Source organism: Sphaeramia orbicularis, chromosome 8 (genome assembly GCF_902148855.1).
Source record: "Sphaeramia orbicularis chromosome 8, fSphaOr1.1, whole genome shotgun sequence".
In the NCBI taxonomy this organism is placed as follows: domain Eukaryota; kingdom Metazoa; phylum Chordata; class Actinopteri; order Kurtiformes; family Apogonidae; genus Sphaeramia; species Sphaeramia orbicularis.
The window spans coordinates 9,702,582-9,730,579 of record NC_043964.1 but is presented as its reverse complement, the minus strand read 5'-3'; the positions used below and the strand labels follow the sequence as shown (position 1 = coordinate 9,730,579).

The following is a 27,998-nucleotide window of genomic DNA, read 5'->3' as shown; positions in this document are numbered from 1 at the left end:
AAAATTGAAATCTTTCTGGGAAAGGCTTTTTGAAATAATTGAGGGTATTATGACCTTCACAGTTCCTAAGGACCCTAAATTCCTTTTGCTGGGACTGCTACCTGGAAATGTATTAGAGAAAGAAGACAAATACCTCTTTAAAATTCTTATAATCGCTTCCAAAAAGGCCATTACAAGGAACTGGCTCAAAACGGGCGCACCTCGTGAGGATGAGTGGCTAGCTATAATAGAGGAAATCTACTCCATGGAAAGACTGACTTAATGACTGCGACTCAAGGAACACATCTTCATGAAGCGCTGGAGAAAATGGCTGGACTATAAACAAAACTAGAAGCACTCGGAGAGCGCAGACCTCCGCCAAGGCTGATCAGTGGCCCCCCCCCCGTGGGCCCCCCCACCCCCGATCACCACCAAAATTTATTCATTTCTTCCTTATCCCATTTCCAACAAACCCTGAAAATTTCATCCAAATCTGTCCATAACTTTTTGAGTTATGTTGCACACTAACGGACAGACAAACAAACAAACAAACAAACCCTGGCAAAAACATAACCTCCTTGGCGGAGGTAACAATGCTCAATTACTGCTGTCGGTGATTTACATATTTTTGTGTTCAACCAGTGACCCCGGGTTTGTGTGTTTTGTGTGTTGTATTGTCTGTTTGTTGAAAAAAACAAATAAAAACAAAGTATATATCTACTTTATCGTTGTTTAAAAAGCATCTGAAAAGGACTTTAATTCATGATAAAATGTAAGACTGTATATTACTTGATTTGTATTTGATGATTTGTAATGTGAGTGAATGAATGAATGAATGTTTATTTCAGTTAAATACAAAATACAAAACACATACATATTAAAAAAAAAAAAAACAACAAAACAAAACACCTACATATTAAAAAAAAAACAAACAAACATAAAATTAACACATTTTGTAAGTGAAAAAGGAAGAAGCTGAACCTGGAGGCTTATTTCTGCTTCTCCTATTCACATCCTTAGTCCATGTCCACGCCTTAAGTTGCAGCAGATAAATACTTAAACTTAAATTATACTACATTCAGTGTAATAAGTTATTTTGTAATCATATTACTTTCATAACCCTTCATAATTTGACCAATTAAATTCTTTTTGAAACTCAACAGTGAGCTACACAATTTCACTTCATCCTTCAATTCGTTCCATAGCTTGACACCAATAACTGAAACACTGTGATATTTAACGTTTGTTCTTACTTGACATTTTTCAAACACAAACATCCCTCTTAAATTATAATGTCCTTCTCTTAACTTAAACATTTTCTGAATACAAAAAGGAAGGTGTTTACTTTTAACGCGAAACATAAATTCTATTGTTTTTAAATATACAATGTCAAGAAATTTTAGTAAACCAGATTCTACAAAAAGTAGATTACTTGATTGGAGATAACCAGCTTTGTTTATGACTCTAATAGCTTTTTTTTGGAGTTTAATTATTGGGTCTAAATTAGTTTTATACACATTGCCCCATATTTCCACACAGTACGACACATATGGCATTACAAGTGAACAATACAACATATGCAAACATTTTTTGCTTAACAAGTTTCGAGTTTTATAAAGAATCGCAACAGCTTTGGACATTTTGCTTTTGATATATTCTATTTGTGGTTTCCATTTTTATTGTTTTTACTTCAGTTTATTATTTCAGTTATATTGTATTTTTAAATTCTTTTGTTGTGTATTCATTTTGGGGGAAGTATTCATATAAGCCTTCTTTTTTGGCTTCTAACCTCTCCTGCACAATTTTGTTACTTATTTGAATGTTGTTAGGAAATTTTGACAGGTTTGATGTAAGGTCAGCGTACAAATGGAGCGGAATGTCAGGACGTGAACTCATGCACGGAAAGCGATTGTTACCAAAAGTTGTTTTTAGTCGTAAAAAACACAAACCTGCAAGACCTACCTACCTCTAAAACACGGGTTCCCTTTCCATTTCTCTATTTCTTTGCCTCTTTTGCCATTTTATTCACAACACAAGAATACACTCACCAGGCCCCAGGAACATCTACAAAATGTCCTTTAAAACAATGTGACTAACATGAACAAACTGAAAAAAATAAGTGCAGTTTTGATAATATTATGCTTCAGTTTATTATTTACACACGTACATTAGAACTGACAGATCACAGATCTACAAATACATTAAACATTTAGTAATAGACAAAATATTGCTAAAACTGCACTTCTCTTAATACAATTTCAAGTTCATATTTGTTCAGGTTATACACACTTTTTGCAAAATAAAACTGTGGTTTGGTGTAAATACATGAAATAATTTACATTTACAAGGTGAAAAATATGGAGCTGTGAGTATTTATTGGATATTATTGTAGCATTTTACTGATTTGACCCACTTGAAATTGAATTAGTCTGTATGTGGCCCCTGAACTAAAATAATTAATATTTTAGCGTAATCCCAAGGGCCAGACTGGACCCTTTGGTGGGCCGGATTTGGCCCCCGGGCCGCATGTTTGACACCCCTGCTATAAATAATAACTCCAAATGTTCTTAGTTTAATGTAAAAAACATATTACATTACGCCTATAAATAATGAACTCCAAATTTTTCTCTTAGTTTTAGTATAAAATCTTACATTAAAATGATGAAAATATTAACATTTACAAACTATCCTTTAACAATGAAATGTGAAAAACCTAAAATTTTGAAAGTGAAATTTTAATATTCTTCTTCCCGTTATTAAACATTTTGTGCCTTTGTAGATCCAATCCATAATATGCATGTATAAATGATAAGTTGAGGTGTAATATTGTTAAAATTGCACTTATTTTTCTCAAGAAATTTCAGTTTTTTTCAGGTTATTCACATCATTTTGTTTGGATAGTTTGTAAATCTATTAGTCTGCATTATATGTGGCCCCTGAACTAAAATAATTAATATTTTAGCGTAATCCCAAGGGCCAGACTGGACCCTTTGGTGGGCCGGATTTGGCCCCCGGGCCGCATGTTTGACACCCCTGCTATAAATAATAACTCCAAATGTTCTTAGTTTAATGTGAAAAACATAATATTACATTACGCCTATAAATAATGAACTCCAAATTTTTCTCTTAGTTTTAGTATAAAATCTTACATTAAAATGATGAAAATATTAACATTTACAAACTATCCTTTAACAATGAAATGTGAAAAACCTAAAATTTTGAAAGTGAAATTTTAATATTCTTCTTCCCGTTATTAAACATTTTGTGCCTTTGTAGATCCAATCCATAATATGCATGTATAAATGATAAGTTGAGGTATAATATTGTTAAAATTGCACTTATTTTTCTCAAGAAATTTCAGTTTTTTTCAGGTTATTCACATCATTTTGTTTGGATAGTTTGTAAATCTATTAGTCTGCATTATATGTGGCCCCTGAACTAAAATAATTAATATTTTAGCGTAATCCCAAGGGCCAGACTGGACCCTTTGGTGGGCCGGATTTGGCCCCCGGGCCGCATGTTTGACACCCCTGCTATAAATAATAACTCCAAATGTTCTTAGTTTAATGTGAAAAACATAATATTACATTACGCCTATAAATAATGAACTCCAAATTTTCTCTTAGTTTTAGTATAAAATCTTACATTAAAATGATGAAAATATTAACATTTACAAACTATCCTTTAACAATGAAATGTGAAAAACCTAAAATTTTGAAAGTGAAATTTTAATATTCTTCTTCCCGTTATTAAACATTTTGTGCCTTTGTAGATCCAATCCATAATATGCATGTATAAATGATAAGTTGAGGTATAATATTGTTAAAATTGCACTTATTTTTCTCAAGAAATTTCAGTTTTTTTCAGGTTATTCACATCATTTTGTTTGGATAGTTTGTAAATCTATTAGTCTGCATTATATGTGGCCCCTGAACTAAAATAATTAATATTTTAGCGTAATCCCAAGGGCCAGACTGGACCCTTTGGTGGGCCGGATTTGGCCCCCGGGCCGCATGTTTGACACCCCTGCTATAAATAATAACTCCAAATGTTCTTAGTTTAATGTAAAAAACATATTACATTACGCCTATAAATAATGAACTCCAAATTTTTCTCTTAGTTTTAGTATAAAATCTTACATTAAAATGATGAAAATATTAACATTTACAAACTATCCTTTAACAATAAAATGTGGAAAAACCTAAAATTTGAAAGTGAAATTTTAATATTCTTCTTCCCGTTATTAAACATTTTGTGCCTTTGTAGATCCAATCCATAATATGCATGTATAAATGATAAGTTGAGGTATAATATTGTTAAAATTGCACTTATTTTTCTCAAGAAATTTCAGTTTTTTTCAGGTTATTCACATCATTTTGTTTGGATAGTTTGTAAATCTATTAGTCTGCATTATATGTGGCCCCTGAACTAAAATAATTAATATTTTAGCGTAATCCCAAGGGCCAGACTGGACCCTTTGGTGGGCCGGATTTGGCCCCCGGGCCGCATGTTTGACACCCCTGCTATAAATAATAACTCCAAATGTTCTTAGTTTAATGTGAAAAACATAATATTACATTACGCCTATAAATAATGAACTCCAAATTTTTCTCTTAGTTTTAGTATAAAATCTTACATTAAAATGATGAAAATATTAACATTTACAAACTATCCTTTAACAATGAAATGTGAAAAACCTAAAATTTTGAAAGTGAAATTTTAATATTCTTCTTCCCGTTATTAAACATTTTGTGCCTTTGTAGATCCAATCCATAATATGCATGTATAAATGATAAGTTGAGGTATAATATTGTTAAAATTGCACTTATTTTTCTCAAGAAATTTCAGTTTTTTTCAGGTTATTCACATCATTTTGTTTGGATAGTTTGTAAATCTATTAGTCTGCATTATATGTGGCCCCTGAACTAAAATAATTAATATTTTAGCGTAATCCCAAGGGCCAGACTGGACCCTTTGGTGGGCCGGATTTGGCCCCCGGGCCGCATGTTTGACACCCCTGCTATAAATAATAACTCCAAATGTTCTTAGTTTAATGTGAAAAACATAATATTACATTACGCCTATAAATAATGAACTCCGAATTTTTCTCTTAGTTTTAGTATAAAAACTTACATTAAAATGATGAAATATTAACATTTACAAACTATCCTTTAACAATAAAATGTGAAAAACCTGAAATTTTGAAAGTGAAATTTTAACATTATTCTTCCGCTAGGGCTGTGCAATTAATCGAAATTCAATTACGATTTCGATTATTACACGCAACAATTACAAAAATTATGTAATCGAGAAAAAACGATTGTTAATTTTGAGTCGTTTTAATTCACGCGCACGCAAGCTACCATGAGCTGCTCTGCCCCGCCCCCCTCTAAGCTACTGCTGCCAGCTAGCCGGCAGGTCAACCCCAAGAGGAAAGTTGTACCTAGTGGTCTGGAAAAACGGCAGGAGAATCACAGCAGAAGTGCTTGGTAAACAAAAAAGGCAAGTCAGATTCAATTGTATGGAATCACTTTGGGTTTGATGAAGAAGACGAAGAGCAAAAACACATCACGTGCAAAAAGTGTTTCGTAGTTGTGTCCGCACGGACCGCTAACACAACAAACCTTTTTAACCATCTAAAGTTTAACCACCGCCACCTTTATCATAATCTTATGAAAAACTAAAACACATAAAAACAACTTCGTCCGCAATGCAATCTTCAGTTTCCGAATCTCTTTACGCTGCAACTCCCGTATTAACCTAACCTAACCCGTATAACCCTAACGTGCGTATTCTAGATGGCTGATGTGAACAGAAGGCCTGAACTGAAACCTCACGGCACGCCACTGAATTTACTGTTTCATACTACACTGAACATACTTGAATTTATAATTTGCACTTTACGTGAGCTTTTTTTTTTTTTTTTTAATTGCTACAGTTCTATGGCAAGTCTATAGCAGTTTAATTCCAGTGCACTATTTGTTTACAAAAGGAAACATACTTGAATTTACAGTACACTTATTTGCATTCAAAGATTTTTTTGTTTCGTACAAAAGTGAACATACTTTGTTTTAGTGGTTAAAAGTTTATTTATGTTTAAAGAGTATATTTTACATTGTTTTGCAAGAAAAAAATAAACAACTTTAAGGTTACCAAATCATCGTTTTTAATAATCGTGATTTCAATTATTGCTAAAATAATCATGTTTATTTTTTTTTTTCTGTAATCTTCCGCATGTTTCACACCCCTGATTTACAGCATTATACTGTATTTACAAATAACAGCATGAAACTGTACAAAATTTACTGTTTTTTTACAGTAATTTGTTACAGTGTAGCGCTGGGTCTTTACGGGTTAAAAAAAAAAAAAAAAAAAAATCACACTGAGATCCCCTGGTATCTTTGTCACGAGCCATTTGTTTAAAATTGGGCTTCTTGTCAAAAAACCGATAGCGGTGGGGGTCTGATCCTCCGCTTATCTTGGGGACAAGGAAGAAGGCAGGTGTTGGGAAAACAAAAGCGATATCAAACATGATATGGGATCCCATGTGGCCGAGAACAGGACGATTGGGAATGAGAGTCAGCTTTGGTCCTAATCAATACTGAGCACAAGGCATTGAGATGCAGCTAGAGGCATTCCGCCAGGCCCCCTAGTGGGACCGGTAGGCTTTCTGCCAAGCACCGCCTGAACAGAGCTGCAAACTTAGCCCTGCAGATGGAAAGGCTTCTTCTATTCAGACGCGACCCTGCCCGTGGACAGGAAGTAAAGATATAGACTGAAATAGTATCCCTGCACACCTAGCGTTGCTAACCTGCTGACCTTTAACCCGAACTTCCGTGCATTATACAAAAACATCCCTTCAAAAATCCAAGGTAAGAGTTGGCAGATTCAACTGTACGAACACGCAGCCAGCGAAACTATCACACCGGAACGTCAAATAAAAACAAGCGTATTCACCCCGTTTCCCCTTATGAAACAAAAATATATGGCAATATATTGAAAAATATAATGCATTATATTAAAAAATACATTTCCATATATGGGAAAGTAGTGCATATATTTTCCAATATACTGCAATATATGCTTTAATCATATATTGATACATATAAAACGTATATTGCAATGAAGACAAAAACTGCCCTATATTTTTATATATAGTTTTATTGAAACTCAATTTCTTTCCATTGACACAAGTTTATATAAAGCAGATATTTATCAACACTTACATTACTTGGTATGCACAATAACATATTTCATGAAAATATGCATCGTGATATACATGAAAAAAGTGTTAACTGAAAAAAAGAGTCTGTCATTTTGGCTACATAGGATAAAAAAGATGTACATATATATACATGCATATTTTTTGAAGTGTATTACTAAATATATAATTACATATATTTTGTAATACACTAGACAATATATGCATGTATATATCACAGTAGAGATTGAAATCCAGTAGGATTCGTAATCCTAGTAGGACAGATAGGAATTTTAGTTTGTCCTACAAGAAATTAGGATCTGAAGATTAACCCTAACCCCCTAACCCCCCCCCCAACCCCCCCTAACCCTAACCCTAACCCTAACCCTAACCCTAGGACAGATAGGAATTTTAGTTTGTCCTAGGACAAACTAAAATTTCAATCTGTCCTAGTAGGATTTGTAATCCTACTAGGGGTACGTTTACATGGCAACACTTCGCAAAGATTTCTCCTTTGCGTTATAAAATTATTCCGCGTTAAGACGAAGCCGCTATGATAACGATCTGCATTAACATGAGTCCGCGAGGACGGCTGAATACGCTGTAGTGGCCATGCCAGACCAGTAGCTGGCGATGTAGAGCTGTAGTGAAACAGTGGCGGTAAAACACGCGCCTGCGCACAAACGATTTCCGGTTTAGACAGCCTTTAAATGAAGAGAAGAAGAAGAAGAAGAGGAGGAGGCGGACAACACTATTTACAAACAACAATGGCGAGTGGTCGTACAAAGACGCAGGACTTCTTTGTCTGGACAGACGAGCTGAGCACAGTTAGCAGCACGTATGTTGTTCTGAAACCGGCCATTGTTGTTGTGGTTGTTTCTTCTTTTTCTGCAACTTTGTGTCATAGAGGCTGGCAAACCAGCTTGGAGGCGCATTACCGCCACCAACTGGCCTGGAGTGGGTTAACTGGCGGTTGTTGGCTGCACGCGCATGCGGTGACGTCATATTTTACCCCGGAACGGTCCGATTCGCGTTAACACGGAGCTGAAATGCAGAGCGTATCGATAACATTCCACCCTGGACCCTGGTATCAAAAGTTTCCGGATTCAGGCACTCTAGGCACCGTTTCCATGTTAACAGAAGGCTAATCTGCGATGAAATCTTCCCGGAGTCGACTGAATCCTACGCCGTGTAAATGGCCCCTAGGACAGATAGGAATTTTAGTTTGTCCTAGGACAAACTAAAATTCCTATCTGTCCTAGTAGGATTACGAATCCTACTGGATTTCAATCTCTACTGTGATATATATATGCATACATACATTATGAAGTGTATTACTAAATATATAATGACATATATTTACATATATAAGTAAATATATTGTCATATATGTTTCAATATATGGAAAGCGGCAATTCCTTATGTATTTTTCAATATATTGTAATATACAAAATATATTGACAATATATTATTCTGTATATTTTAAATATAAATATATATTATACAGTAATATATTTTTCAGTCAGTAATATATTGACAGTCAATATATAGAGAAATATATTTTCTTTGCGTAAGGGTCCTTCAGGTACGGGGCTTTTTGTTGGACATGTGAGCGCCGGTAACTGAATATGACAGGAATAATTCTGTTGCTACCCACGTCATTGCATTCTACGTACACGCCTCCGGGGATAGGACGAGAAATTTTGACAGGTTTGATGTAAGGTCAGCGAACAAATGGAGAGGAATGTCAGGACGTGAACTCATGCACGGAAAGCAATTGTTACCAAAAGTTGTTTTTAGTCGCAAAAACACGAACCTGCAAGGCCTACCTACCTCTAAACACGGGTTCCCTTTCCATTTCTCTATTTCTTTGCCTCTTTTGCCATTTTATTCACAACACAAGAATACACTCACCAGGCCCCAGGAGAGGCGAAGCTGAATGAGAGCAGAGATTCAGTGCTCACATTATGCTGTAAAAAGCATTGTTTCTCACCACCAGTTATTCTTGAGTTGCCTTTGTGTTGTTTAAATGTTTACATGGAACAGCTTGGGGGCTTGAAGACAGATGTATAGTCCAAGAATACTGCCTCACTACAATGCTTCTTTTCCCTAGATGAAAGTAATGACACCATTTTGAGTGTTTTTTTTTTTTTTTTTTTCAAATGGCTCCTTAGAATGATGCTTTGATAATGCGTATACACAACATCTTTGGTCCCTTGTCAAAAAGATATTACACAAATTAAATGAGTACCGCCACTTTTTTTTCATCCTCCTCCCGATCCAAGGTTATTTCCTCTTTCAATTTTGGTCCCCAGCTCAGGGGCTAGTCTTCTAGACATCGCCTTTTTTTTTTTTTTTTTTTTTTGTTCTCTGTAGTTGAAGAGGTGCCTTCCAGTCCTGTGTCAGATTGATTAGACTTTTAGCCAGGAGAATTAATATATGAAGAATTTGTCGGTTTCCCCCTGCAGCGTTTCTCCCCTCAGTCTCATCAGTAAACAAGAAGACACGGAAACAAAACCACTCTCAGCTACGCCATTAAAATTAGCCCCAAAAGAAGGACCAAATGCTGCTACTGTTGAAAAATCTCATTTGAATACTATACTTTTGCAAAATGTTATTTCTTTTTTTTTTTTTTTTGAACACCAAAGAAGAAATACTGGCCGTGGTTAATGAAAGTCTGTCTGCAGGACATGATTTTTCATGTTGCAACACACCTTGTACTCTTAGGAGCAAACAATCCAATTCTTGAGTTACTCCATGATGCTTTGGCCACACTGTAAAAAAAAAAAAAAAAAACCCGCAAAAGAACAATATTATCCCGGCAGCAGGGGTGCCGAAAAAATACTGTTAAATAATGGAAAATAACCATCTCATAAAAATACGGTAATTTTCCATAATTAAAATACAGTTTTTTGCCCTAACTTTACATGAGATTTTGCATGTTTTTTTTTTTTTACTTTTTAATGTTTAATAAAGAATATTTACATGTATTAAAACAATCAAATTACCTATAAATATACATACATATATATAAATAATTTTCAATGAGACTCAGTTGTACAATCCACTGATAAAAACTGTATTTGGACAGTTTATCAGTGGTTATACATGTTATACATTCACAAAAATACATTTATTCAACATTTTTGTTGTGAAACCTCCCGTAATTACACAAGATATTTGTCAATTAACAAACAAGTCTTGTTAAACTTACAGAACAAATACTTCTTTACAGTTAATTGTCAGTAATTTTATCTTGTTTTATTACTTTTTTACAGTATTAAACTTTAAATTAACAGTTTAATCTCATAAATAGAAAATACATATTTGTGAAACTATGATGCATTTGCAAATGTATTTTAACTGTATTTTTCTGTGGAAAAAAACAACAAATCTTTTAAAAAATGAAAATTGTATGGTTATTCACAGTTACAGTTTTTTCATGGTATTTTACATTTGACATAAAATCACAGTCTATTTTTGTAATTTCATTGATATTTTCCTGTACCTTAAAAATACAGGAAAAATCTGTAAAATAAACGGTAAAATTCTGTTAAATTACAGATTTTTTTTTTTTACAGTGCAATGTTATTTCCAACCAAAACTCGTATTCTCGTTATAAGCGTTTAGCACTTGCACATCACAAGCTAACTCCTGCATGGTAAGTAATCATTTGAAACAAAACCACTCTCAGCTACGCGATTAAAATTAGCCCCAAAAGAAGGACCAAATGCTGCTACTGTTGAAAAATCTCATTTGAATACTATACTTTCACAAAATGTTTTTTTTTTGTTTTTTTACAACTATGGAACAGTCTGGACATCCAACACAAGCAATGCCAAAATATCCACCGATTTAAACTATTATACAAAAATATGATCTGTTCCCAGTATAAAGATGGAGGGTCTTAAAACTGATGTTACATCAAATTCTGTCCTAAATGTTAAAGTGTGCTTGTTGTTCCTCATCTAGTTGGTCTGTGTTGTCCATTACCATCTGCTATTGTTCTAACTGTTGCTGGTATGTGCTGCCCTTTACCATTAGTGGTATTGTATTTTTTTTTTTTTTCTTACCATTGTTGGTATGTAGTTATTGCTGTTCTTTACCACTTACGGTCTTGCAGTTTTTGGTTTTTACCATTGTTGGTATGTAATTATTATCATGTAAGTTGATGGTTAACTGTTACCTGTCGTGACACCCCCAGGAATCTACTTTGTTTCTTTTTTTTTTTTTTTTTTTTACATACATTTGGCTTATGCAATGTAAATGCTGTCAGATGAGTTCTTTGTAATTTGGTTTAGGCCTATTTTGTTCATTGTTCTGGCTTGAAGTCAAAGGACAGGAGTGAATATTTAAAATGTTATTATGTTCAGTTATTTGATGATGAGAATGGGGGTGGGATTAAATAAGTTTTTCTTCTCCCCACTCCTTTTCGAGTATAGATTTTTTTTTTTTTTTTTTTTTTTTTTTGAATTTTGAATTTGCATGTATTCTGTAAATGCTCGAAATAAACAAACAGCTGAAATAAATGACACAACAAAGAAGAAATACTGGCCATGGTTAATGAAAGTCTGTCTGCAGGACATGATTTTTCATGTTACAACACACCTTGTACTCTTAGGAGCAAACAATCCAATACTTGAGTTCCTCTGTGACGCTTCGGCCAATGTTATTTCCAACCAAAACTCGTTTTCTAGTAATAAGCACTTAGCACTTGCACATCACAAGCAAACTCCTGCATGGTAAGTAATCATTTGAGCTTGCCACACTAATATGGCAGTATGACAGGCACATGGTGGGAGAGTCTGCCCCATGCAAATAGCCATTACCATATTCCTGTGGGCTAATGGCAATTACTGGGCAAGGGGTGAATGCCAAAACCCTGTGGTATGCGTTAATTTGATTACATTTCCATTATGAACTATAAACACAGTTTTGCTGCTCGACTGAACCAATTAAAGGCCTCCTGAAGCTAAAAAACACTGACAGTGCAGCGAGCCCTATTGTTCTTCGACAATAAATTAGATCACAATCATTCATCACCCCGAAACGGATTTGAAACAATTCTTTTCCCAAGACATGACCATTAAAAATATTCCAAACGATTAAAAAAAAAAAAAAAAAAAAACATGTTTTATTCATCGATTTCAAATATGCAGTCAGAGAACAGATTTCCCCTCTTTTTTCAATTTAGCTTTGATATGTTCCATTTTGGTGAATAAAGTATCCTGTGGCAACATGAATAAACATGTGTAGACAGCATTTGGCAGTCAAAGTGAGAGAAGCCAAGCAGCCAGACATGGGAGGCAGGCGCTGAAGACACACGACGAGTCTGATTTGGAAGTCAGGCTGCCATCATGTTTCACCTGAGGCTGTGCAAGCCACTAGCTGGTCTTTCTGGGCATGAGTCACATTGTGAAGAAAACAAGCATTTAGTCCAAATTTCAGCAGACATCTGTTAGCTCTCTGGAGCAGTAAACATGTTTAATTAACTACATTTCGCCAAACAGGGAGATACATATGTCATAAATATGCACCGAGTGTAATTATGGCACAGGAGTAGAGAAGTTCCTCCTATTTTCGCTTCACTGTGCCCTAAATGCAGCACATCATTCAATCAAAATGCAAAGCGAATTGAGTAATTTCGGATCGGATAAATATACGGCATCCGTTTAACTACTTAACTATGTTACATTTTGAAGTTCTTCACATGCAAAAACAGATCGAGCTTTCTATTATTTGTGATGGAGTGTGTGCAGATGATCAGCTTTGTAATCAGCTCGTGTTGGAACTAGAAGATGCCTTTGATTCTATTAAAACTGTATTATATTTCACTTGATGGAGTTGTGTAATCTTGTACACATTGATTTTTCTATTTTTCTGTGAATGTGTTTGCAGTGGTGTGTGTTAGTGTGTCAGTGATGTAGATGAATTATGATCCGGTGCCCGCATTAGACCAGGGAGTTTTAATCACACAAGGATTCAGAGTGTTTTAAAACAAATGCCTTTTTGTAAGCACGGTGGATTATCATAAGATTTAAAGATTTGGAAATGGCTGACAGCTGTCAAGCCGCATAATAACGTACGTCCAGAAAATTATAGCAGCTGCCGTTTGGCAGAATGTCAATGTTGCTATCTAGATTAAAGCTCAATAGACAGGAACATAAGCACAAGCGATGGCACACAACTTTAACACATGTACACAGGACGCACATAGAAACAGTCGCAACTGCACACGAGGGTGGATCGATGCATCTTTTATATAATAACCATCAACTTTAACCCTTTCATGCATGAATTATGAGAACCTTAATCAAGATTTATTTCCTGAGTGTTTTTTATTCCCTTTTAGGCGTGAAAAAAACAATGTGACTGAAAATTGTCTTATGAATTTATTTTTCATTGAGTTCCAAAAATATTAGCTTGACACCATATGTTTAATTTTTGAAGCAAAGAAACATGGGTTTACTGATATGTCGTGTGAAAACTATGAAATAAAAACGTTTTTAATGCTGCTAATCTGCTGTTTTCTCACATTTTAACAAACTCTAATACTAGTCATTACTCACTTCATGAAGATAATGTGCAAAAAAAAATTTTTTTTTGTTAAAAAAAATAACAGTTAATTGCAGTTTAGTAACAAAAACAAGGATTTTTTAATTTTTTTTTTTAGTTTAGTTTAGTTTATTTCGAATATGCAACAAGACAAAGTAATCTTACTTAGTCTTTAGAAAAAAAAAAAAACAGGTAGTAAGAGGTCATGGAATTAGAAAACAAAAAAACGAAACTTATACATATACATGACTTCATTTGCACATTCGAAAAGGAGTGGGAGGAAGTCTAACTTATTTAATTCCACCCCTTCAACACTCAAACATGTTAGTGCAGATCAGGTTTATCTAGAACAGCAAAGTTACACTAATGGTATGAATTACAGTGTATGGGATGATGCATAAGTGTCCACTGTGTCGGCTGATATGGAACTAAAACAACAAAATCCATGAATATTCAAGAGAAGAGCTTTGAGTAACTGTCCACTGGAGTGACCAGTATGCATGAAAGGGTTAATATGAACAATCATGAACATTTATATGATCAATAAATTAACCCTATAAAGCCAAATGTGTCATATTTGATACATGAGGTTTGCAGCCCTCTACACTGTAAACCCGGATACGTAGAGTTTACTCAAAAAATATGAGGCAAGGGATTGGACTTAAATGATTTGAGTAATGATCGGCTAATCAGTCGGTTTAAGTAGGTTCAACTTTAATGCTAAAAGTATTGAACTTAAACTATTAAGTAGAAAACACTAAAAGACAAGTTATTTGTACTTTAAATCTGTTGTCAAATCAACCCCACTATCCAACCGTTCAACTCAGCATTTTAGGTTACACTGACTCATTTTCTCAAATGCAGCCAAACTAATTTATCATTAATTAAACAACTTTTTTAAATTGATCAAACTCAAAATCCTATTCCTGATCTAAATAGTTATGAAATTGTTCAACTTAATATATTAAAACATGAATGGAAGTTAGCTCAGTGTCATTTGCCATATCAGGAAGTGCTTTTAATTTGACAAGACATTAAGATTTGCAATGTACAATATCAGTTGTAGATGAACAGAAAAGCCATAGTTCTTCCTCTGGCTCTGACTCATGGTGCAGCTCTACAAAAATACAAAACAAACACAAAAAGGCCAATAAACACTGACACACACACATTAAATCCAAATTAACACTAACACCACAACCCCTGCACAGAAAAATAACACATTTTCTACAACATGTTCAATACCCACAATGCAATGCGAAGATAAAAAGGTGTGGTCATGACTAAAACTTAGTGATTTAATTCCATTCAGCTTAGCATGAATGGAAGTTAGCTCAACTTAAACTCAAAAGTTTAAGCTGAATGGAATTAAATCACTAAGTTTTAGTCATGACCAAACCTTTTTATCTTCGCAATGCATTGTGGGTATTGGGCATGTTGTTGAAAATGTGTTATTTTTCTGTGCAGGGGTTCAGCTGGGTTGTGGTGTTAGTGTTAATTTGGATTTAATGTGTGTGTGTCAGTGTTTATTGGCCTTTTTGTGTTTGTTTTTGTATTTTTGTAGAGCTGCAACATGAGTCAGAGCCAGAGGAAGAACTATGACTTTACTGTTCATGTAAAACTGTTAATGTACAGTGGAAATCTTGATGTCTTGTCAACTTAAATGCACTTCCTGCTCTGACATGTAACAGTGAACAAACTTCCATTCATGCTACAATATATTAAGTTGTACAATTTCATAGCTACTTAGGTCAGGAATAGGATTTTGAGTGTGAGTAACTTAAAAAAAATTGTTTAATCAATGAGAAATTAATCCAGCTGCATTTGAGAAAATGAGTCAGTGTAACCTAAAATGCTGAGTTGAACGGTTGGATAGTGGGGTTGATTTGACAACAGATTTAAAGTACAAATAACTTGTCTTTTAGTGTTTTCTACTTAATAGTTTAAGTTCAATACTTTTGCATTAAAGTCGAACCTACTTAAACCAATTGATTAGTCGATCATTACTCAAATCATTTAAGTCCAATCACTTGCCTCAAATTTTTGGAGTAAACTCTACTTATCCGGGCTTACAGTGTAGACCAGGGCTGTCAAACTCATTTTAGTTCAGGGGCCAGATTCAGCCAAATTTGATCTGAAGTGCGCCGAACCAGTAAAATAATAACATAATAATATATAAATAATGTCAACTCCAAACTTTTCTCTATGTTTTAGAGTGAAAAAAGTAAATTTACATTATGAAAATGTTTACATCTACAAACTATCCTTTCATAAGATGTGAATAACATGAACAAACTGAAAAATAAGTGTAATTTTAAAAATATTCTGCCTCAGTTTATCGTTTACACATGTAAACTTACAGATCACAGTGGATCTACAAATGCACAAAACATTTAGTAACATTTCTTCGTTTTGTGTTTTTCTGCGTGAATATGTGTGATGTTTGAAGAACCCACAAGTATTTTAATGCTGTGATTGTTTTTTTTTGTTTTTTTTATATATATATATATATATATATATATATATATATATATATATATATATATATATGTGAGAAATACTGAAACCGTAAGCACCCATTTATATTTTTTTGTTTATTTGTTTTGGGGTTTTTTTTGTTTCTGTTTTTTTTTTTTTACACTTTTGTATGTATTACGAAAAAAAAAATTGCATGGCAGCTAAATGTCCACATAGTGGAGAACTACACATTGCTTCTTAAATGTTTTGATAAACTGCTTTGCTGCTGATGTATACAATAAAAAAAAGTTAAAAAAAAAAAAAGTTAAAAAAAAAACAAAAAAAACATTTAATAACAGGCAGAATATTGTTAAAATTGTACTTACTTCTCTTAAGACATTTCAGGTTGTTCATGTTTGTTCAGGTTATTCACATTTTTTTTTGCAAAATTATACTTTGTTTTAGTGTAAATATGTGAAAATATTTACATTTACAAAGAGAAACATTTGGAGTTGTCATTATTTATATGTTATTATGATAGTATTGTACTGGTCCTGCCCACTGGAGATTGAATGGTTCTGAATGTGGAAACTAAACTAAAAGGATTGTAAATATCTTCAGCGTATTTTCTGCATTTCACAAATTCCTCCTAAGGGCCGGACTGGACCCTTTGGCGGGCCAGATTTGGCCCTTGGGCCGCATGTTTGTCACCTGTGGTGTAGACCATTGTCAATCAATCTCCTCCGTGCCGTGTCTCCTGTACAGTACAGAATTCGTTCAGCTCGCCAAATGTACATAAACGTTCGATCGCTAGCAGTGTGACTCTGAAGTGCTGTGTTTGCAAGTTTTCTCCCCGACAAAACCCACAATGTCGACGAAATGTTCTGCACCGACAAAGGCAGAGGAAGATGCTAACCATCGCGCAAAAAGTTGGACTTTCTGGACACGCTGAAGGAAGGTAGAAGTTACGCGGCTGTAGGGCGCCATTACGGAATAGAGTAATTGTAAAAAAAAATAAATAAAGCTGACTATGCGGACTTTGCGGATTTTGCCTATTGCAGGTTATTTTTAGAACGTAACCCCTGCGATAAACGAGGGACCGCTGTATCGCAAATTGGAATAAGCTTCAGGGGCTCAGAGGAGGGATGCAGAGATTGTGAAAAGGTGAAGAAAAAGAAAACCTCTCATCTATTTACTTGGTATTTCGATTAGGGGGTTTTAATATCTCTTAAAATGGCCTGCTGTGAACAGCTTGTGGCAGGAGAAAGGTCCCCCCCCCCCCCCCCCCCCCGCCCATGCTCTATCAGGAATCCTCTTGTGCCCCTGAGCAGCCGGCAGTACTAAACCCAGCAGGAGCCTCGGTAGAAACCTGCTGAAAAACAAGTACACGCCACCTCCGCTTCCCCAGGGGCTCCCGTGTCGCCTAATTTATGGCATCCTAAGAGGTCCACCGCGCCCTGGGAACGACTAGAGCATCTCTACCTTTATGCACAACCACAGTCAGTCATTTGCAAACATAGATACCCCATGAGGTGGAGATCCTACTTCCGATGAACAGGTCTGTCGAGAGGACCCCCGACAAAGACTCGCGCATAGTTCCCGCACTAACCTAAAGCACCGGCTCTGCGTCGCGGAAGAGGTCCTTCACAAGTGAAAGTGCAGGCAGACAGAGCAGGGAATATCTCACCAATGCAAATGTGCAGCCAGCAACATTGAAAGGGTCTGAATACCAAATGCAAAGGATGAGAAAGAGGTCTGTTTGGGGAGGAAAGGTAAAGCCCTGTGAAGTAGCCGAGAAGCGCTCGACAGATCCTCACACACTCTAAGGCATGTTAGCTTGAGAAAAGGATGGTAATAACAGCTAGAGGAACTGTGCCCTGCATAATAAGAGACACCCCAGACTCTTTTCAGATAAGGTTAGGAACACTTCAGAGCAACGCGACCTGTTCAAAGACAAACAAGCAATGGGATTATGCAGCTTTTAGCACTTTGGTGCACTGAGTATTGTGATTAGAAGATGGGAAAAAAATAATTTCTCATAGGAAACAACTTCAGAAACAAGATTTTTCACCGCTAAAATCTTAATTTTACCCAGTGTAATTTTGTCATTTCTAGTCCAAATATCTCATCACAGTTAAAATAAGACAAAATCACCTTAAGAGTAACTTGTAAGTCAGATATAAGAACTTATTTTTAGACAATAGATCTTGAAAATCTTATTTCAAGAAATCTTACCAAGATAATTTTCACTTGTTCTGTTGGCAGATTTTTTTTTTTTTTGCTTGAATTAAGCAAAAACATCTTGAATTAAGTGAAAAAATCTTGAATTAAACAAACAAACAAACAAAAAAAATCCTCGAATTAAGCAAAATAATCCTAAATTAAGGAAAAAACTCAGGAATTCTGCAAAAAATAATCTTGAATTGAGCAAAAAATTTTGAATGAAGCAATAAAAACATCTTGAATTAAGTGAAAAAATCTTGAATTAAGCACAAAAAAAAAATCCTTGAATTAAGCAAAAAAATCCTAAATTAAGGCAAAAATTCAGGAATTCCGCAAAACATAATCTTGAATTAAGTAAAAAATCTTGAATGAAGCAAAACAAAAAATTTGAATGAAGCAAAAAAAAAAAAAATTTGAATGAAGCAAAAAAAAAACGTCTTAAATTAAGCAAAATATCTTGAATGAAGCAAAAAAAAAAAAAAAAATGTTGCCTCGAAGCACTCAACAGATCCTCACACACTCTAAGGCATGTTAGCTTGAGAAAAGGATGGTAATAACAGCTAGAGGAACTGTGCCCTGCATAATAAGAGACGCCCCAGACTCTTTTCAGATAAGGTTAGGAACACTTCAGAGCAACGCGACCTGTTCAAAGACAAACAAGCAATGGGATTATGCAGCTTTTAGCACTTTGGTGCACTGAGTATTGTGATTAGAAGATGGGAAAAAAATAATTTCTCATAGGAAACAACTTCAGAAACAAGATTTTTCACCGCTAAAATCTTAATTTTACCCAGTGTAATTTTGTCATTTCTAGTCCAAATATCTCATCACAGTTAAAATAAGACAAAATCACCTTAAGAGTAACTTGTAAGTCAGATATAAGAACTTATTTTTAGACAATAGATCTTGAAAATCTTATTTCAAGAAATCTTACCAAGATAATTTTCACTTGTTCTGTTGGCAGATTTTTTTTTTTTTTTTTTTTGCTTGAATTAAGCAAAAACATATTGGATTAAGTGAAAAAAATCTTGAATTAAGCAAATAAAATATTGAATTAAGCAAAAAAAAATCTTCAATTAAGCAAAAAAAAAAAAAAAAAATCCTTGAATTAAGCAAAATAAATCCTTGAATTTAGCTAAAAATCTTGAATTAAGCAAAAAAAAAAAAAAAAAATCCTTGAATTAAGCAAAAATAATCCTGAATTAAGCAAAAAAAAATCTTGAATTATGTGGAAAAAAAATCTTGAATTAAGCAAAAAAAATCTTGAATTAAGCAAAAAAAAAAATCCTTAAATTAAGCAACAAAATCTTGAATTAAGCAAAAAAAAAATCCTTGAATTAAGAAAAAAAAATCCTTGAATTAAGCAAAAATAATCCTGAATTAAGCAAAAAATCTTGAATTAAGCAAAAAAAAAATTGAATGAAGCAAAAAAAAAAAACTTGTTGAATTAAGCAAAAAATCTTGAATGAAGCCAAAAAAAAAAAAAAAAGTCTTAAATGAAGCAAAAAAAAAATTTTGAATAAAGCAAAATAAAAACTTCTTGAATCAAGCAAAAACTCTTGAATGAAACAAAATAAACTTGAATGAAGCAAAAAAAAAGTCTTGAATTAAGCGGAAAACAAAATCTGCCACTGGAACAAGTGAAAATGATCTTGGTAAGATTTCTTGAAATCAGATTTTCCAGATCTATTGTCTTAAAATGAGTTCTTATATCTCACTGAAAAGTTACTCTTTAGCTGATTATGTCTTATTTTAAGTGTGATGGGATATTGTGACTAGAAATGAGAAAAATACACTTGGTAATATTTGGATTTTTGCAGTGTTCCACCTGTGAGACTCACTGAAGTAGTCGTATTATCCAAATCTTTGAAACATAAGGCTGTGAATACATACAGTTGTGAAAAAATTATTAGACCACCCCTTGTTTTCTTCAGTTTCTTGTTCATTTTAATGCCTGGTACAACTAAAAGTACATTTGTTTGGACAAATATAATGATAACAACAAAAGTAGCTCATAATAGTTTAATTTCAGAGCTGATATCTATCCATTTTCCATGTTTTCTTGATAATAACCAAAACCACTTCAGTTCTTACATTAATATCTATGGTGTTGTACTGACAAAAACAGTGCTTTTAGACATTCCATGTTTTCTTTTCTGTCTGTTTTAGTCACATGATACACACAGGAGTTAGTACTTGATTGCACAACCATTGTTTTTGGTGAGTTTTCATATGGTCTAATAATTTTTTCCACGACTGTAATCACCACACACACTCAATATTTGTCCTGTATCATCTTACCTTCAGTTCTTGTGAAAACAGGTAGTGATACTTTTCCAATTTCAGCAGAGACAGAATGTTTTGCTGTGTTGCTGTTCCTGTCTTAGTCTAATATCTGCAGTATATTTCATTCCCGGTTCCAGTCATCAACAGACACAGGTGACAAATGACAAGTCATAACAATTTCATTATGAGATTAACAGTGTTGATGTTTACACCTTTACCACTGTGATGAATATGTGCATTATGGGCATGTTGTCATTTACTTATTAGTAGGGCTGTGTATTGGCAAGGATATGGCGATACGATACAAATCACAATACTAGGATCAACATATGACATATCGCAATATATCGTGATACTGTTAACCCTTTCATGCATAGGTCACTACAGTGGACAGTTCTTCTCCAGCTGTTCTCTTGTATATTCATGGGTTTTGATGTTTTAGTTCCATATCAGCCAACACAGTGAACACTTACATCCCATAATACACTGACGTTCATACCATTACTGTAACTTTGCTGTTCTTGATAAACCTGATCTGCAGTTATCATGTTTAAGTGTAAATCAATTACTTGTTAGACAACAAAGGTTTTTTTTTTGCATGTTATTCCATGAAGTGAGTAATTACTAGCATTAGAATGTGTTAAAATGTGAGAAGACATCAGATTAGCAGCATTAAAAATGTTTTTATTTCATTGTTTTCATATTACTTTCTGATATTGGGTTTTAAACATGTTTCTTTACTTCAAAAATTAAATGCATGGATATTTTTGTAACTCCATAGCAAAAAATAAAAAATAAAAAAAACTCGATTGTATTGTTTTTTTCATGCCTAAGGAGGAATAAAAGCACTGAAGAAAAAAATCTTGACTAAGGTTCTCACAATTCATGCATGAAAGGGTTAAAAAGGCAATTTTTTTGTTTGTTTCTTTTTTCAGAATAATTATTTCCTGGAAGAATTGAATTAGACCAGAAATATGCATAAATACTAAACACATTTTTTTTTTAATCACACCTGGATCTAATGCTATATCGCAAAATGTTCCTGTGTTCAAACTGAAATTATGTTTCACAGACATTACAGTTTAAGATCCTGTTCAAATGTTCATATTCTATTAGTTCAGAACTAACAATCCCAACAAAGGAACTCCCATCTGCCTCTCAGACAGTAACAAGTGCTTTTAGGAGGCTTCAAATAACCATTATTTAATAAAACAGTGTTAAACTAGAAAAGCAGACCTCCACCAAGGCAGATAAGCGACCCCCCCCCCCCCCCCCCCACGATCACCACCAAAATTTCCTCATTTGTTCCTTGTACCAGTATCAATATTTACTGAAAATTTCATCCAAACATATGTCTATAACTTTATGAGCTATCTTGCTAAAAGACAGACAAGCAAACAAACCCCAGAGGTTTTTCTAGAAAAAATTAGTATGAGGGAGCACAGGTAGGCGAGGGAGCGAAGTGACCAAGCGGGGGCGGGGGGGGGGGATGGTGTGGAAGGGGGGGGGGGGTTCCCTTTTGAAAAACTAAGGTGAAAATGGAACATTCTGAGGCTATCTGAGAGGGATATTGTAACCCTACTGGCCCTCCTGCAATTTTTTAAAGCAACCAATTGAAGAGTAACTTATTCTTCTGTTAGAAGTGTAATTTTAGTAAGGGGGCGCTAGCTGAAAGTATGAGGGCACAACACCCCCCTGTTCCCCAGTTAAGAAAAACCCTTGAAACCCAGTCTCCCCGTCACCACCAAAATTTCATCATTTGTTCCTTGTACCAGTATCAACATTTCCTGAAAATTCCATTGAAATCCGTCCATAACTTTTTGGAGTTATCTTACTGACAGATGAAAGAACAAACAACCCCCCCCCCCCCCCCCATCACCACCAAAATTTCCTCATTTGTTCCTTGTACCAGTATCAATATTTACTGAAAATTTCATCCAAACATATGTTCATAACTTTATGAGCTATGTTGCTAAAAGACAGACAAGCAAACAAACCCCAGAGGTTTTTCTAGAAAAAATTAGTACGAGGGAGCACAGGTAGGCGAGGGAGCGAAGTGACCAAGCGGGGTGGGGGGGGTCCCTTTTGAAAAACTAAGGTGAAAATGGAACATTCTGAGGCTATCTGAGAGGGATATTGTAACCCTACTGGCCCTCCTGCAATTTTTTAAAGCAACCAATCGAAGAGTAAGTTATTCTTCTGTTAGAAGTGTAATTTCAGTAAGGGGGTGCTAGCCGAAAGTATGAGGGTGCAACGCAGTTAAGAAAAACCCTTGAATCCCAGTCCCCCCCGTCACCACAAAAATTTCATCATTTGTTCCTTGTACCAGTATCAACATTTCCTGAAAATTCCATCAAAATCCGTCCATAACTTTTTGAGTTATCTTGCTAACAAACAGATAAACAAACAAACAAACAAACAAACAAACAAACAAACCCCAATGAAAACACGTAATAATGCTAAATAACATATAAACAATAATGAAAGCCAAACAAAACAAAAATGAACCTCTGCCATATCTGCATTTGAATAAACACCTAAAAATATCGATACAGTACTTTTAATATAGTTACAGTTTCGTGAAATTGAATATCGAACCGATATTTTCCAACCCCCCGCCTTCTTCGACTGTTCCTTACATTTATTCTTCAGGTTAAAGCCAGTGTTCATGGATGGCCTTTCTTCATTGCTCCATATTCAGATAAGTCAGTGACTGTCTGTGTTTTTGTGTTTTTGTTTTGTTTTTTCTTAAGGCCTCCATGGATGGCTCAGTGGAAGGATGACTGCTTTTTTTTCACAGATTTCTCAGCCATGGTCACTGGTCTTTACAAGTGTTTCAATCGAGATTCAAAGCATTTCTCAGTCATGAAGACTCACAACACACAAAACACTTCATAAAGAATATAAAAACATAGGTTATGTCCTTAACTTGTATCATTTTGTGATCATGTATATTCAACAATTGTTAAGATATTGGGTTTTGCAATCTCTAAAGCATGTTTGGTGATGTATTACTGGTAATAATGTAAGAAGAAATTATAGATGTTTGTTTAAAAAAGGATATTACCCAGAAAAAAAAAAAAAAAAAAAAAAATGGTGCAGATTAGAATCATCTACAACACAGGTGTCAAACATGCGGCCCGGGGGCCAAATCCGGCCCACCAAAGGGTCCAGTTTGGCCCCTGGGATGAATTTGTGAAATGCAAAAATTATACTGAAGATATTAATCATTTTAGTTCAGGTTCCACAAACAGTTACCAATTTAATCTCCAGTGGGTCAGATCAGTAAAATACTATCATAAAAACCTAGAAATACTCACAACTCCACATTTTTCCCTTTGTAAATGTAAACATTTTACTGTATTTACACTAAAACAAACTAACATTTCACAAAAACACTAATAACCTCAACAAATATCAACATTTTGAAATGTCTTAAGTGTAATTTTAACAATATTCTGCCTGTTATTAAATGTTTTGTGTATTTGTAGAGCCACTGTAATCTGTATGCAGTGGCGGCACCAGGATTTTAGAAGTGGGGGGACAACTGGAGGGCAAAGAAAATGTTAGGGGGGCGGACAAAAAAATTTTGCGCATAGCGTGAAATTAACGCTTTGCACTTTAGTGGCCGCAATATTACATACTATATATATATATATATATATAATGTATAACCTATCCATTACACTTTATATAGAGGGCAATTTTAGGTAAAATCAGGTAATGCTTAACGTATTCAAGGTATGTGTTAAAAACTACAGCATTAACTCAAACTTTCTGTTATGATTATTTAACTCTTTCGGTGCCAGACAGTTAAGGGGCTAATAAGCCTTAAAAGTGCCACAGAATTTGGCCGTTTTTCAGTATTTCGCGTCGTTTTTATAATCGAAGTCTGAATCGTCATCAGAACTCATTTTCTAGCGGATGGGACTGTTTTGACAGATCGCTGTGTTTATGATATTACTACAAAATGGCCATCTAATTTGCATATGATTTCATTCATAAATTCATTCATAAAATTTCCCAGCAGAAAACGAAACGCGAGCTCTTCCTTGGTCAAAATCCGCTCGGTAACATCCGACCGATTGCTACTTAGATTCAAAACGCACCGGACGCAGCCGATTCATTATTGATCATAATTTGCAAGAAGATTTGAAAGAACGTCATCGAAATGTGAGAAAGAAATGGGGGTGGATGGTTTGTTTGTACACAAATATGGCGTGTTCTCCAAAGCCGATCTGATCGGCCCGTGGCACTTTAAAGGTTGTATTCGTAAAGCCGATTTAATCGGCCCATGGCACTGAAAGAGTTAATAGGTACAATCTACTTTCACATATTTCTCTAAACACATCAGAAAAACATGCAGCGATGCCAATGTATGCAAGTTAATAAATGTTGAAAACAAAATCAAACTAATAACCTAACCAACTAATCAAACACAGCGTATGTATACAATGGCTTCCACTACATGCACATGTATATAATCACTGACAACATCTGCAGACTTAGGTACACTAACTTGTATTAAAATCTGTTACGTACGCTTTCATTGACGAATTTTTCATATTTCTCCGTTGCCCAAATTTTCCCAAAGATTTGCCCAAATCTGTGTGGGGGGGCAACTCGGGGGGGCAAAGGTTGTGACTGGGGGGATATTTGCCCCCCCATGCCCCCTCTTGGTGCTGCCACTGTCTGTATGCTGTAATATATGTGTGTAAATGATAAACTGAGACATAATATTGTTAAAATTCCACTCAGTTTTCTTCAGAACTTTCAGTTTGTTCATGTTATTCACATTGTTTTAAAGGATAGTTGGTAGATGTAATCATTTTCATTGCTTAATTTTACTTTTTTTTTGCTCAGCTCTTTGGAGTTGACTTTTCTTTTTTTTTTTTATACAGGGTGGGGAAGCAAAATTTCCAATGAACATTTAGTTGTTTTTTTCTCAGCAGGCACTACGTCAGTTGTTTTGAAACCAAACATATATTGATGTCATAATCATACCTAACACTATTATCCATACCTTTTCAGAAACTTTTGCCCATATGAGTAATCAGGAAAGCAAACGTCAAAGAGTGTGTGATTTGCTGAATGCACTCGTCACACCAAAGGAGATTTCAAAAATAGTTGGAGTGTCCATAAAGACTGTTTATAATGGAAAGAAGAGAATGACTATGAGCAAAACTATTATGAGAAAGTCTGGAAGTGGAGGAAGCACAAAAAACGTACCAAAGCTTTATTAAAGCTCTCAAATCCAAAATCCTAAAGGATCCAACCAAATCCATGAGAAAAATGGCATTGAACTTGAGGTAGACAACAAGACCGTTAGAAATGCAGTAAAATATGATTTGAAGATTTAAATTCTCATGACTTTCAATAAACTAATTGGTCATACACTGTCTTTCAATCCCTGCCTCAAAATATTGTAAATTTTGCTTCCCCACTCTGTATATATATGATTGTTATGTTTTTTTTACCGGTCCAGCCCAGATCAGATTTGGCTAAATGTGTCCCCTGAACTAAACTGAGTTTGACACCTGTGATCTACAACTAACGACTGGATACAAATTGTGAATGAAATATTTCAGTTGGAAAATCTGACCCATAAATTGAAGACTCCAGAAGAGCAGAGTCAAGATAAATGGGAGAAGTGGACGTCACGTGACTAAAAATCAATTGTTAGTCACAAAGGGTTTTTTTTTTTTTTTTTTTTTTTTTTTTTATGATCAGTGTATCTCAAATGTCCCTTATGTTTGTTTTGTACTGAAATCAAACACTAAAAATAAAGTGCAAAAAAAAAAAAAATTATAAATCTGCTTACAAGCTCATTTAAATAACCAACATTTGTTAAAAAAAAAAAAAAAAAAAAGTCGGTGATTTGCAAATAGGACAAGCACAATTGTATCCTTTGTTCCTCATTGAACATTTGGCACAAAAGTTGCGCAAAATTAATAAGCGGTTACGCGCAAGAAGGTTGTGCGCATCGAGTGTTTTGGAGCCGGTAAGGATCCAGCAGGAGATGTGGTGGAGGTGAAAGCTTCAGTTTGACTCTGAGTTTGTGGAAAACATCACACTGTGGCTGCTTTAAGTGCAAAAAAAAAAACAAAAAAAAAACACACTGAGTTGTTTTTTTTTTTTTCCTCATCTCTACATCAGACTTTTCCGGTGCGCTCTTGAATGACAGAATGACTTGCGCATCTTACCTTGAGCCTGGACGCTGAGGATACACGTCGCCGACAGAAGAATCCAACAGGAGACCCACACTTGTCCACGGTGTCCAGATCCAGATCCAGATCCAGGTCCGGCCATGGTCACTGTCGGTACCGTCAAGTCCCCGGTGCGCCTTCCCGGTCTCCACGCTGGGAACATGTTGCTCGATGTGGACACGCACTCCTGGGGTGGTGGAGGGAGGTAGGGGGGGGGTAGGGGGGGTAGGAAGTGGGGGGGGGGGGGGTCCTGTGGTGTTGCCGCTGGTCCTGTGCGTCAGACTCGCTCCTCAGTAGCGGATGAGGAGGTGAGTGGATGTGGGCAAAAGAAGCTCCCCTCCGTCAAAAGAGCGCGAGGCATGCAGACACGCGCGGTTGTGTGTGTGCGTGGAAAAAAAAAAAAGCCTGTGGACAAGTACCCGCATACGCAAGGCGGAGTCAGTCCAATTTAATTTGCTCGGCTGTCAAGTGCGTGAGACGAAATATTGACATCATCATACTTACAAAGCTCAGAAATAACCTCTGAATATGTCACATTAAAAATAATAATAATAATAATAATAATAATAAAAAATAAATATTAGAATAAAAAATGAACCGAAAGGGCGCGTGCGTAAAGTCTCCAAGTTCATACCAATATGGAAATGTGCTTCTTTCTTTGCATTCTAGTTCTCAACTGTTACAGAGCAAGGCAAGGAAAAGCAGCAAGACACCCCCCCTTTCAAAAAAAAAAAAAAAAAAAAACAGAGCCACCTGCTTTTACTCCGTTACCCATCAGCCACTTAGAATGCACTGAATATTCCCAGAAAGTATAAATAATATCACTTTCCTGTCATAATTTGCTTATGCTGTCATCATAATGACTGACTGACGACCACATCTTCCAGTTGTTGTTTATTTTTTTTATATTTTTTTTCTGAATTGACCATCTCATACTAAACCACCGCGTGCAGCCTGAGCCAAGTGCTCTGTACGCTATTGCCCCCACGCGGTAGAAGTAGTACAGTTATTATTTATTTAATTAATTATATATATATATATATATATATATATATATATATATATAAACTTGGACAGCTAATGATTGAGTG

The 27,998-nt window shown here is 35.1% G+C and overlaps 1 protein-coding gene across 1 annotated transcript in view; it reads right to left on the bottom strand.

The window, feature by feature from the left end:
* The window catches only part of sdk2a (sidekick cell adhesion molecule 2a), a 432,880-nt gene extending 405,622 nt beyond the window's left edge, over positions 1-27,258 (bottom strand). Inside the window, 2 exon segments of the mRNA XM_030142001.1 lie at positions 26,905-27,103; positions 27,154-27,258. Of these exon segments, the coding sequence (XP_029997861.1) occupies positions 26,905-27,070 (166 nt within the window). The 5' untranslated portion in view covers positions 27,071-27,103; positions 27,154-27,258.
* Between the last annotated feature and the right edge of the window lie 740 nt (positions 27,259-27,998).